This window comes from Oreochromis niloticus, linkage group LG10 (genome assembly GCF_001858045.2).
Source record: "Oreochromis niloticus isolate F11D_XX linkage group LG10, O_niloticus_UMD_NMBU, whole genome shotgun sequence".
In the NCBI taxonomy this organism is placed as follows: Eukaryota; Metazoa; Chordata; class Actinopteri; order Cichliformes; family Cichlidae; genus Oreochromis; species Oreochromis niloticus.
In genome coordinates this window covers 27,759,947-27,774,202 of record NC_031975.2, presented here as the reverse complement: position 1 = coordinate 27,774,202, position 14,256 = coordinate 27,759,947, and the positions used below count along the sequence as shown (strand labels likewise).

At 41.2% G+C, this 14,256-nt stretch overlaps 1 protein-coding gene across 3 annotated transcripts in view; it reads left to right on the top strand.

The window, feature by feature from the left end:
* The window catches only part of clip2 (CAP-GLY domain containing linker protein 2), a 50,958-nt gene that overhangs the window by 2,607 nt on the left and 34,095 nt on the right, over positions 1-14,256 (top strand). For all 3 annotated transcript variants that reach the window (XM_005458242.4, XM_013276470.3, XM_005458243.4), the window contains exons 2-3: positions 819-1,038; positions 11,715-12,214. In XM_005458242.4, coding sequence (XP_005458299.1) covers positions 924-1,038; positions 11,715-12,214 — 615 coding nt within the window. In that variant the 5' untranslated portion in view covers positions 819-923. The remainder of the gene's footprint in view (positions 1-818; positions 1,039-11,714; positions 12,215-14,256) is intronic.

The window sequence follows — 14,256 nt, the reverse complement described above, 5'->3', positions numbered from 1 at the left end:
CTGTCTCTGGGCGTGTATTAATAATATGCTATCCATACATTATTTTATAATTACTACCAGTTCTTTAGATTCTTAAAAGTCATGAACTCCCAGTGTGACTCCTCAGGAGGAAGGAAGACCACATATATAGATGGAAGCTACATAAAAGAAAATCACATTTAGGCACTAAGGCTTTTGGTAAGTTGGAGAAGCTGTTAGGTTATATTTTCACCCTGTGTGAGCTGGGATTGGCTCCAGCCTCCCGGGGCTGTAAGTTGGATGAGCAGTTAAGAGAAATGATAGATGGATTGTTAGGTTATGGCTTTGTGTGGGCACAAGTAGTCCAAACCCAGACGTGATCTTTGCTTTTCAGATTGTTCGATTTTCAGTGGATTGTAGGGACACGAAAAGAAGAAGAAGTTGCAAAAAATGAAATTTCTGATCTCTTTCAATCCCTGTGTTTCTGCACTGAGCCAATGTTTTGCATGCAAAATGTTAGGAAGACCTTACAGTGTGTTGGAGAGCAGTACAACAATAACACCCACTATGACCTCAGAAATAAAGGTCAAGTAGAATTATGACTGCTTGGCCAAAAACAACAAAAATCAGTGTGCACAAAACTTAATTGTTCCTTTAAAGCAGCTTCCTGTGCTGTGTGAGGGCATTACATTGCAGAGGTGTTCCTGATAAAGTTGTTGTCAAACCAGTTTCCATTTGTTCTGCGTCAACAATCTGGTCCATTCACTCAGGGTTGGACGTCTGATGTCACACTGTGTTTGTTTAGCTGTCGTGCTGTCAGCCGTTCCCGTATTTATCCCATATATTTGTCATCCCCACAGCTAAAACATGGAGACTGACAGCCACCACTCCCACATCTAGTGCCTGATCCAAAAGCCTTCATCGCCCAGGGAGAAGGAACTCTCAGGTCTCCCTGCTAACGTAGAATGAACATGCTCAAGTCCAGTGGACTGAAAATCCCTGGGCGCGGGGCCAAGCATTCCAGCCCAGTGGGAAGGACCTCGGCGGGTGGAACGTCCAGCCCCGTTGCCCCTAAAGACAGTAAGTCACTTCCTTCTCCTGACCCCATGGAAAATAAAAGGAGCGTCTTTTCCCCCAGTTATTTCTTTTCATCGCCGGATGTGGCTCAGACCATTTATTTGTGTTGCTGACTCAGAAACGCACAGCTGCATTAGATTACATCCTCATGGTTCTTTATGATAGAAAAAGCCATGGAAGGAGGATTGGTTTGTGTCTCCCACTTCTTTAAAACATCTTCCAGAGTGGTCCAGGGCAAGTCTTGTGTAGCCTTCAGCAGTTTGGAAAATGATTTTTATTTATCTATCAATGAATGTTTAATTTAGGCCTAGGTGGTCATGGGGAAAAAAAGCAGGCTCGCAGGCGTCAAGTGACCTGCATGGCAGCCACGTAAAGACCAAAGGAGAGCCGATAGCTCAACAGCCAACACCTCAGTCACACACTGCTGAAAGCACACAGGGTGAGAAACCCTCAGTAACCCAGAGAGCAAGTAATCAGCGGTCCTTATTGATCCTTCCACAGATCCACCTGTCAAAACCTTTTGCAACTTTTACCTCTGCTGGGCATCTTGTTGACCAAAGGCCTCCCCATTAGCTTCGCTCAAACTGAAGTAAATGTCGGTAAACCTGAGCTTTTAGGGATGGCCAAAAACACTGCAGAGTAAAGAGGTGATATTGATCTGTTACACAAAACAAAAACAGAGACTGTAGCAAAAATAATGACAAAAGTAACCATGTTATCCCAAAGACCTTGTTTTTATAAGATGGCCAAGATACCCATGGATTGATCTGTTCTCGAAACCATATTTAGCCTGGCTAAAAGATTTGAATTTCACTCTTCTGCTGTGAGTGCTGTAACGCTTCATTTCGTTATTACTCACATATTCAGTTCTTTCTTTTGTATAGTAACACATGTATTAAAGCTTAGCTAGTAAGTTTGAGTGTTTTTCAGCTTAATGTTTTGATTTTACCTCCTACAGGTTTACAGCTGGTTGAGTCACTCTTATTAACCTATCTCCGGGCAGCTATCTCCAGTGCTGAGCAGAACTATTTAGCCAAAAAAGTGGAGTTTTTGGGAGCTACATAGTCAGATTTCCAATCAGGAGATGATTCAGACCAAAAATGGAGCAAAAAATTGTATAAATATTGGATTTGCACCAAAAAACGTAACCAAAAATCAATGATATTATATTACTCAGTCAAGATGTTTACATTATCATGTTTGCTCAATGCTTAACATGGTAACATGTCAGTGTTGTGTATTTACAGCTGGCTGAGCTGGCAACAAACAGCCAAAATGAAAGGAGCTAACACAAAAGGATAACTTTAAAAGCACATTTTTGCTTTAAAACACAGAGGTCTTACTTTAAATGTAGACGAGAAGGGACCAAAACACAGCAGCTCTTAAGAGCATGGTGCTCCACATGCAGGCAATATTAGGATGCAGTAGTGCAGCTTTATAATTATGAAGATATATAGCTGTTAGCTGCACTAACAGCTATTGTTTATGTATCAGATGTATGATAATTGTCATTCTTGTGTACAATAAAGTTCAGTTTCTGTCCAAAAAAAGTATGAAAAATACGCCCGTGAGCCACACTGTTACATTAGTTGACGTTTTCCTACTGAAATATGACTCGTTTTCTATAGTTTACTTCAACTGTAAATCTGCAATGACCACACAGTTGACGATTCATCTCCTGACGAAAAAAAAGGACTACTAACCTGTACGAACACTCAGAATTACAACCCTTGTTTGCTCAAAATAATCACAGCTGTTTGTGCTCTGAAATGCAAACCACACTGTTTATCTGCCCACTTTCAGCTCACACGACTGTCACGTCTCACCAGCTTTGCACGCACGTTTGTTCAGTTTCTGCTGCTACAGCTCCACGCCCAGCGGTGAACAGGGCAGAAGAATTAGCCGACCCGATGGTGGGGAGGCCTTTTATGATCAGTGTGTCACAGTTCATGCTGAAAGGAGGAAAAGTTGTTCCGCCGCTTTTAACATTACATGATAACCATTAGTTATAGGTAACAGTGTGGTTAAATGTCATTATTAGTAGCTTATTAACAAATAATGAGTTAATAAGAATATGTTAATGAGTTTTCATTCATCTGTTATGTCACTGTTAATTTTCCCAAGCTTTCTTTTGTTTCTAGTAAAGGCATAACAATGATATAATAGTAAGTTAAACACAAACATTGTCTTATTAAATTCATTGTATCATGTTAACAAGCATAAGGACTTGTATGTGTGTTACAGGAACATTACTATAAAGCATCGCTGTGGGATTTTATGCAAGTCATTTTCCTGGTTTTACTACAAGTTGCTATTTTATACCATACTCTGTGCCTCCCATCATATCACAATAATCACTAAACATTAAGAGCTCTAAGATTACTGTGACAGCTGAATATATCCGGCTCTAATGAAACCGAAGTGTTACGAATGCCAATCCAGAGCTGTTGATGCCTGTAAATCTGTGAGAAATCTAAACAACAGAAGCATTTCGGGAGAAAATAAACAAGTCTTTCATTTATCTGCTCGACTTTATGTTTAACCCGGGGCGGTTCTTTTTTGTTCATCTCTGTCAGAGCTACGGCGGCTCAGATTTTTGCCTATAATTATCCCGAACGCGTCCATTATCAGCTCAGAAAGCGATCTCTTAACGTCGCGCGCGGGACTGAAGCCTGTTGCCCAGGGCTTGTCAGCTGTTACCGTAGGTCGCTGCGACTTCGAAATTCCTGCCTGCGGTTTTAAACTGTTTGGTTCTGCCATATGTGAAGTCATTAGCTTGCTCACATCCTGTTTATGCACAAAATACACAAGCGTGATGGATGTGGCAGTGATTTATTTTCCCACTGCTGTATTTCAACCACGTAAACTTTAGTGTGTGAATGCTGCACTGACAGCTAACACATTTCTAACAGTCTGACTTCTGATGCTACAGTGATCTGTAATAAATGTAATTAGATTAATGAGAAAGTAATTCATTTGTGATAAGTGGCAGTATTTTTAGACATACCTTTGATAAGATGGCCTAAGTCTCAGTCCTTATTTGTGCCACATGGTCTCTGTTCGTGTCTCCCTGTCCTGCTCCTGCGGTTTTAGTGTTGGCCTTATTGTTAAATTTAGGATTTGTTCATTATTTTTCTCATCATTTTATTTTTGAATTCTGGTTCTTGTTTGATTTCAGTGTCATTCTGTGTGATTAATGTGTGATTTATGGGTTCCTGTGAAATTAGTGACCCCGGGTTCTGTTATTATTTCAGCCTCCCCCCCCCCGCCTCGTGTTTCTGTCTCTTCCTTCCTCTGTTATCATGTTTAGTATACGTCTTCTGGTTATTTCCTGTTTTACTTTAATGGTTGGTTATCTCGTGGGTCTTGTCGTCACCTGTGTTGATTGTCTTGTCCCTGTTCTGTCCCTAATCCCCAGTTCATCCCCCACATGTCATGTCTTTGTTTCAGTCCTTCATTTTCTTTGCCTCCTTCTGCTTCTTTGGAGATGTCTAGATTTTTCCCTGATTTTCAGCTGTGTGTGCTCTTTTTTGGATTTATTTATTTAAATAAAATAATAAAAAAAACATTGATTTTTTTTTTTAAGAGCAAGACTAACCTTTCATGCTTAAGGTTATCCAGTGTTTTTAAACATGATATCTTGGTCCTGGACTAGCATCCATATTGAAAGTGATACATGTCTTAATGCAGCTTTAGCCATGATCTAGTGTGTCGCAGCACCAGCACCCTGCTGATGTCTGCGATATCAGCGGTTTTGATGAAATAACTGTACTCAACAGACCGGAAATGACAGCTGTCTGGTTTTAGGTAGGCGGGTACACCCTGTGCAGGTCACCAGCCTATCACAGGACCAGTCAGAGTCAAAACTAGTCAAAATACATGACGACACCAGTCAAAACCAGATAAGATTGCTCCCCCTCTCCTGTCAGCATGGTAAATTCACAAAGCTAGCTCTGTAGCTAGATGGTCTGGTAATGAATTGCAGATTTATTTAATGTATATGATGCTAGTGTTTATGCTAAATGTGACTGTGGCAATCAATTGATCTGCAGCTCAAAAATCAGCCAGAGTCCCTGAGAATAAGTCAGCCTAATACTTGCAGATCACTTGGGTTACATAGGATCTGTTGTAGTTTTTCATATGTAAATATTTCTGCTGGTCACTTGAATGTTTAGCTAAGGAGATGATTGGTATCTTGGATTAAACTGTTCTTATTACCTAAAGGAGGCTATAAAACACACTAATGAGAAATCCCTGAGAGAATATCTGTGCCTCACCGAGGACGTGGAGGGATTAGTTTCCTGTCCCAGATAGTTTTATCACTGACCTGCCCTCATACTCCAAATCTCAACCCGCTGTTTGTTGGTTTTAGTTGGGAAGACTGCGAGAGAGGGCCGCTGTGTCGGAAGCTGGCACAGTTTACTTGCTAAATTTAAAGAAGGAAACTGCAGTAAAAGGAGTGAATAGAGGAAAGTATCCAAGTCTTCATCTAGGAACTTTAGATGTGGAAATAACGGAGCTGTGCCACTTCTCGCGATGCAGCATCTCCTGTGACCTTGGAAGCAACAGAAATATCTCAGCCGTGGTTGTAGACTGCCTTTGTAGAGACATGCAGCATTTTTCTCTTGGTCTAACTCTCTGAAAGGCTCTGTTCCCTTTGCTTACTGCTAATCAAAATGTTAATTGTACATTTTAATTGTAGAAAATATTATAATTAACATTTTATATCTGGGTTTTTCTGGGTTTTTCCTTGATATTTTCTCTCCATAAAACTGGAACGACCATAAAATTCTTTATTTTAAATTTTCATTTATGAGCCGTTATGAATGCCGATACCGATATAGGAAAATAGCTAATTATCGGCCAATATATCGACCCCCCTGATATATCAGTCAAAGGTACAAAGGTTAGCTAATAACTTTCTCAAAATATGTCAAATACTGGGCCCAGAAAACAAACTGGTGGCAGGCAAAAGGCCAAGCTGTGGCTTTAAAATGTGGAAACATTAAGTAGCCTTTAGATTAACATAAAAGTGTCTCTTTCGGTATCCCTTGACACTGTCCATTAGAGGGTATTTAGCCATGTGAGTCCATGTGCTGATTCCCCGTGGTCTGTTGCATGAGGCTAAATAAAGCAAATCTGCTCATTTGTCCTTTAAGTCACGGTTATGACGTCTCCCAAAGTTCATATAAAAGCAACAAGTTGATTAAAAAGTCAGAAAACAGGCCCAGGGTCAGCCCCCTCCATCTGTCACATTATGTGCTGCTCAGCCTTACCCAGCTGCCACAGACACCGCTGAAGATGACCACACAGAGTCAACCTTGACTAACTGATTATCCTCCTTTTAAAAGAGACAAAAATAAAGAACAAGTTAGATACTGGAGGTAATGGCCACTGTGGAAGACGATCATAAGGAGGCAGAGTTAAAGAGGCCACGGAAAGCAGGGAGAGATGGGGGGATAATTGGGAGGAGGAGGGGGAGGGACGGGAGGAAGCTGTGGAGGTCTCATTGTGTGCAGCTGATGAATAGTGGGATTCAGATGGTGGTGGGAGGTGGCCAAGCACAATAGTGAAAGTAAGGGCTGTGTTTCCAGTTTTCCTTCTGCCGAGGATCCTTTTACCCTCACTGTGCTGTTGCCCCAGCAACCCAAATCATGGGTTAGCTCAGGTTTTAAACACCACCTTGGGTTTGCTGGCTTGGATCACATGTTGCATTGTTTGGATCTGTGTGTCCTGTGATTATTACAGTATGATTAGTCACGCTTTGGATTTAAGAAGTGGGGGTTTTCATGCGCTCGCAAAGTTGCCCATCCACGTAGAAGGTTGTAATGTAGATATAGGGTAGCCATTTTTATGGTATGTGTGGGAAGAAACAGCAGGAGAGCAGTGTCATAGAGGTTTACACTCCATTACATAATGTTACGCTAGCAGGGTTCAGTTTATTTTTTACTGCAATGTGTCCCATGTAGCACTTGGCTTGATCACAGGTCTTTAACTTTTGCACAAAATGAAAATGAAAAATGAAATTAGTGACTTTTAAATCTGTTATAGTCAGCATTGATGTCTGCATAAAATAAAAATCCAGGCTATAGATGTTGGATTTTTAAATTGTCTTAACCTCCATGAATATTAACCTTACTTTTTTCAGTCCAGTGAGATCATGTGATTGTTAAAGACAGATGTAGGTGAAAACATTACCCTGACTTTTCAAGGCTGATCTTATGGAAGTTTCTTTCCACCACCGAATAAAATAAAATTAAAAAATGCCATTTATGAGTCAAAATTTCAACTTACTAACTTCCAGAAAATAACTCAGAATTGAGAAATTGACTTCCAACTGAATTTTGAGCTACTAAGTGGAAATTTTGAGATAATAACCTTAAAAAAAAATAACCTTTTTGTTAGTTTTTTTAATGGGAAAAACAAGTTTCCATGCGATCTAGATTGGGTCAGGAATTTTAGAAGAACCTTTATCCATCCATCTATTTTCTTCCACTTATCCAGTTCAGGTGTTGATGGGGGACACAAGTTTATCCAAGCTAGCATGGAGCGGGAGGCAGGGAACACCCTGGACCCTCCCAAATTATGGAATTCGTTGCCATTGCACCTCTTTCATTTTAAAGACCCTCCTCTTCTGCTTTACTTTGACCCAGTTTGATATGTTAATTTTATTTTTTGCTTTTATTCTTTTTTGTTTTTGAACTGCATTATTTTATTTTATGTTGTCATTTTTGTTTATTTGATATTAATTTTACTTTATTCTGATATGTTTTTATGTTATGATCAGCACGTTGTTCAGTGCTTGCTGTTTTTAAAGTTCTTTATAAATAAAGTTGGCTTGACAGATTGACACCGTCACAGGGATAACAGAGAGACAGATAACCATTCACTCTCACAGTCATACTTATGGTCAATTCGGAACACATGCATGACTTTAGACTGTGGGATAAAGCTGGAGTACCCTGAGATAACCCACACGAGCATGAAGAGTTTGCACAGAAACTGTTGCCTGAGAATTTCTGTGAGGTAACAGTGCCAACCACAGCATCACAGTGCTGCCCCCATTCTGTCTCATACCTTCCAAAAAACATATCCAGTTAAAACAGGACGTCATCGTGAAGTTCTCACAAAAATGTCACATACTAATTTGGATCCAGATATCCTTTTGGATCATGTCACGCACGCTGAGGAGGGAATTTTCTGCCTTGCAGAGGTACGCAGAGACACTCAGACAGCCCACAAGTTCATGCAAATGCAACAAAGACTCACTGGAATAATCCTGTGCTGTGAGATGAAAGGTTCAATTTATTATTAAAACCTTTTTAAGAAATGGAAAATCAGAGAGAGTGTCGTGAATCACAGAGTTTAGACCAAAGTTCAGAAACGTAGTGCCGTCCAAATAAACCAAAAGCAAGCCTTGATGTTGGTTGGTGAAAGTAACAAGAACCATAAACACAAGCCAGAACATTGTGCAAGCACACAAGCTCTGCAACAAAGGACAGAGGAAGAGCAGGGCTTAAAAACACACACAGGTCATTAGAGGAAGTGGACACAGGAGGGTAACGGAGGGGAAAAGACCAAAGGAAAAGAGAGGGAAATACAAGCTGTAACTGGACCAAAGGATTAAAGGCCCACGTTATTAAGGATTAATAATATGAAAATGTAAACAATAAACAAACTAAAAGCCAAATGGTAAATAATTATTAACGTTATACAATGTCCATAAGCTCTGAACTCATGGTCCAAAAATAACAGAGTAGTTTATTTCTTGGGTTGTGTGAGAGGGCAGGGTCATTCGTCCTTATGCTTCATGGAAGTACCAGATCTAAAGAGCCAATAGTGCTGTGGTATTTCAGCTGCACTGTCCATGTGTTTGGCTGTATGTCCTATTAAGTGTATGTTTGTCTGCTTTTACCTCTACTTCCTATGTAACCAAAGTACTTCTGAAAATGATGTCCAGGAAATGAGAAAAGTTTGGAAAAAATCTGAATCCAAAACATACAAGCTTTAGATCAGGTCATAGTCACTCAGGAAACTTGCAGGACTGCAGTCTGTTTCATGGTGATTAGCATTGATTAGCATTGAACAGTTGGTAATGTTCTTATTGTTATATATTATATACAATACTGTGTAAAAGTCTTGAGCTGCCACCTCTGTGTGCTTCGAAGGAGCCAAAGTTGTTGTAATTACTGTAAGCGGTCTCCAGGCTTCCTGACGGTCTTTCGAAGTTTTATTTAGACGTTAGCTGCTTTTTACTCTTTTTCAGTCCACTCCTTGTACCTGACCATTTTCAGATGAATTTTTTTGTTTGTTAAACTAAAGAACACTTACCTGTGAATCAACAAGCATAAAAAAGGCAAAGAGCTAAAGGGATGAACTACTGTTGTGTCTACACATAACAGACAGCTTAGCAAAGAACCCATTTTAAATGTTAACTTTAGGCTGTTTGTTACAGGCAGCCTGTTCCACAAGCACACCATTGTTTGCATTTTTTTAATTAAAGGTATGAAAAATGCTAAAGACAAAACAGTTTGACAGGGATAAAAAAAAAAGTTTTAACTTTGTCCTTAAACTAAGCACACAGTTGAACACTATCAGTCATGGACTGGCTTTCCCAGAGCCCAGACGTCAACATTATTGAAGTAGACAACATCCAAAGAAGAGCTTTGAGTGTCCTTCGGGAAGCCTGAATAACTGTTTCTGAGACTACTTAAAGTTGTTACAGGAAAGCTTGCCTGAGAGAGTTCAGGTTGTGTTGAACAATGAAGGGGGTCATACCACATCTTGACATTCGAGCTTGTTAAAATCTTATTTTATTTGGAATAAGGAGGCCTGACTGCAAGTGTTAAACTACCACCTTTTTATCAGGAAAGTTTCTCAACTATCTTTGCTGGGTGTCCTAGGGTGTCCAAATCCAGTCCTCGAGAGCCACTGTCCTGCAGCTTTAGATGCATAATTGTTCTGACACACCTGAATCAAATAAATGGCTTGTTACCGGGCCTTTGCCAAACTTGATTGCATGCTCAAGAGGTAATCCAACCATTTGATTCAGCTGTGTTGGAGTAGAGATGCATCTAAAAGCTGCAGGACAGTAGCTCTCGAGGACTGGAGTTGGACACCCCAGGACTATACAATGTGGGTCAAACACAGACTGACTGATGGCTGATGCTGATGCTAAATGTCAGTTTACCCTGGGCCACATCCATTTTGACACATAATTGATTAATGACCATCATCTGGTCAATACTTTCAGTTCAGCTGGTATATTTGTGTGAGATGGTAAATGGTGCTAGATGGATCGAAGCCTAAACTTTGTCCACGCTCAGAGAAAAAAGTAACCCAAGCACATTTTTGAAAAGCGTCCATCTTCAAGATGACCACTTCTTGACACTGAACAAAATTATCAGTCAGTCATCAGTTTTCCCCAGAACAGCAATTTACCAGAAGCAGTACATTCCTAAAAGCTTCTAAACTCTATAATCAAGTTAAATCCCCTTTGAAGTTGCACTATTTGCATTTGCGGCTCACATAACAGCATATGGAAGCAATTGGGGCATAACAGGCATAGAGCACAGCCACTGAAGCTCACAAAGCCCCGGGCCCACTCTCAGGGTGTTGGGGAGACCGTCCTGGCACCAAGCACTCCTGCACACAGACATAGATAAACACGCTTTTACCGGCAGCGCGGTGCACCAGACCGCGTGCCAATGGTGCCCTGCCCGGTTTGCAGGCTGCTGCGGATAAGAACAGACATCCAGCTCTTCTATGTGTCAAATAGGCGATATCACAGGGCTGATGGCAGGGTTAATCACCGGCACATCACAGATACCGTCTCTCTGACCCACTTTTCAGAAGGAATTAGACTATCGCCTAATCTTGCACAAACTGCTCTGTTGTGCTAGATGCTGCCACACAAGCTTTTTTTTTCTGCTGGCACGGTCAAACAGGATGAATAGTGTGAAGGCGATTCTGCTGGACTGTGAATGAGGATGGCCTCACAATGTACACAGTGTTCACAACTTAAATCAGAGAGGAGTGTAATGACTGTAACAACAACAACAACAACAAACTTTATTTATATAGCACATTTAAAAACCAGTGGTGTACCAAAGTGCTTAACATGCAAGAGGGTAAGATGAAGTTACACGGAAGGATGAGGGCTATGGCAAGGTACCAAACCGTGCTCGCAGGTTGAATGGCATTAAAACACACGAAGGCAAAAGAATTGCATATAAAAGCATAAAAGAAAGCTAAGTGTAGAGGATAAAACAGTCAAAAAATTAAAAATGATTTAAAAGTAATTAAGAATAAGCCGAAGATAAGAATAAGCGTTCAGCTAACTATCAAGCAAGCGTTAACTGGTAGAAAAGGCGAGGCTAAATAAGTGGGTTTTTAACCGCGATTTGAAGGAATGGATGGAATCAGACTCGCGTATAGCGATGGGGAGGTTATTCCATAAATCGGGTGCAGCCAAGGCAAACGCGTGGTCACCTCTAGTCTTCAGCCGAGATCTCGGCAGTACCAAGAGTGACTGGGAAGATGATAAGAAGAAGAAGAAATGACACAGTTTCCATGCACCTTTTAGTTTTAATGCATTTAAGCACATTCTGCTTTTGTTATATGAATCCTTGTGCTGCTCTGCAACATGGCAGATAACTGTGTTTCTGTGTTTTTTCCAGGTGCTGCGCTGAAGCCCACCACTCCAACTAAAATCTCTGAAGAGGGCGACGATGTTTTGGGGGATTACACCGTTGGCGAACAGGTTTGGGTCAATGGTGTGAAACCAGGAGTTATCGCCTACCTTGGGGAGACCCAGTTTGCTCCAGGACAGTGGGCAGGCGTCATACTGAATGACCTAGTTGGCAAAAACGATGGTTCAGTGGGTGGCGTGCGCTACTTTGAGTGCCAGCCCCTCCAGGGCATCTTTACCCGACCCTCAAAGCTCACCCGACAGCCAGTCGGAGAGGGGAGCGACAGCCACTCCACCGACTCAACCCAGAATCAGACTCAGCAGGGTGGCAGCGGCGCCCCCGCCGGCCAGCGAGTGGTGGTACCGCTCAGAGAAGGCCTGCTCAACAGCGCCGTGAAAACAGGAAATGAGTCTGGGTCCAACATGTCCGACAGTGGTTCGGTTAAAAAAGCAGGAGATAAAGATCTTCGAGTTGGAGATCGAGTTTTGGTGAGTAGACCACATGTAACATTACCATTACATCATGGGGCTCAAACATAAGACCCAGGGGCCAGAATAGGCCCAACAAAGAGCCCACCAGACAACTTTGGAAAACATGAAAGAAGGTATAAATTTTGGACTTAAGTTTTAAAGCTTTATTTTAATCTTTATTCAGTAATTTTACATGTTTATTTCTTCCAATTAAAGCCAAAGAGACATGCAATTTCTTTCATTTACTGTAGAAGCATTTCATTATCAGGTAGAAAATGAAATGTGCAGTTGAATTTGCACTTATTCTTTTATTAAGGTGCTCAAGGATGTTTAAATGTGTAATCAAACTTCTTCAAACCCACATAAAGGCGAGTGTCACTGGTCTGGCCCACAATGTAAAATGAGTTTAAGATCCCTGATGTACATGATGCAAAGCTCTGTTTGCGCCACCATTGCACAAACATGTCGGGTGCTTTACAAGCCACAGACAGAACTGTGTTGACCTTCCCATGTAACCATGTTCCCATTTGCCCTGTTTTTAACAAATGCGAAGATAAATAATTTCCCTGCCCTTTTAAATGTGGACGATTTTAACTTGATTATCTGTAAACATTTGAAATTAACACAATTCTCAGTAGTAACTGAGCAATGACTTCCTAATTAGTATTTCATGCAGGCCTCAGTAAAACTGGATTCATGCAGTGTAATGTGAGACATTGTTTGATTCACTGGGGAAGTTCAGTTTTTCCTTATTTGGTCTTAGTGCTAAGATTTAACCTTCACCCAACCTCTCTTGCATCTTTTTCCTTTTCCATCATCCTTTTCCATTCTCATCAGCACCGAAGCTGGTGAGAATGTCACTAAACCTCAACAGGAAGAATATGTTTATCTGCTTCTTGCATTTTCTTCCCACTGGCTCCTGTTAGTCTATACAGCGCCTACTGTATGGGATTATCGGGTCACGTGGATTTCCATTAAGTGATGGACACAGGGGATAGCTACATCAGATCCTGCTCCGTTAGAAACGGGGGAGCCCGAAAGCCTTCCTCCTGGTCAATATTGTAAATCACTCCGGATTACTTTCAGCACTTAAGAGAGGAGATACCACTGCTGACACATTGATCTGTGAATCCATCATTTTCCTAAGCCTCTCCTGTGTAATCCATCTCACTGCGGCGGCTCGGATCTGCTGCCATGCAGTTGTGTCACATTTGGAAGTACAACACCGCCTCCAAAATTTTGTGAAATGAGCAAAAACTATGAAACTCAGATTACACACTGTGGACAAAAAGGAAAGTCTATTTTTCTCCATTAGGTATTGAGTTATGTGATAGTAGCAGTCGACACTCTGGGGGTGTCTTTGCCAGAGAGCAGGGCGAGGCCCTGACAGAACGCTAGAGTAATACTGAACTAAGGGCAGACTTTACTGATGTGTGTTTGAAAGTTTGCCTCAAGAGAATGTCACCCAGATTTTTTTTTTTATATATATATATATCTAAAAAGATGAATTAAAGAAGTGTTTCCCAAAAGAGGGGACAGCCTCAGACCCTTGGCACCTTCGAAATCCGAGCACCCATGGGAAGTTCAGAACTGCCTCTCCTTTGTTAGCTTTAGTATTTAACCAGAGGCTGTCCCCAGAGGCCATCTCTGCTACTGGAGAGCAGTAGCAGAAGTTAAATGAGCCTTTTCTTCCAGTGGAACTGCATGTGATGTGGCAGCTGTTTATTTGAATAACTCCAAAGCCACTCAAAGGCATGCTAGTCACTGAACTTCTTCCTGTTGCACAATCGCAAAACCACTATGGTATTAGTAACTGGGCGTATATGGCTTCTTATTACTCTGGTTTTGACATTTTAGTGGATTATAGTGCATCAGTGTATACGCATTCACTTCTGACTCTTTATCTCTTTAAAGCCTACTGGGCGTAACTCTTGAAGCTGTTTTCTGAACTGAGCGGTTTCTGTCATAGCTACCTTGGAAAAACCTAGAAACTTCTCTAATGGTTGTTAAGACTCATCATTAAAGGTACAGGGCAGGTCGTCAGATGTCAACTTTAAAAG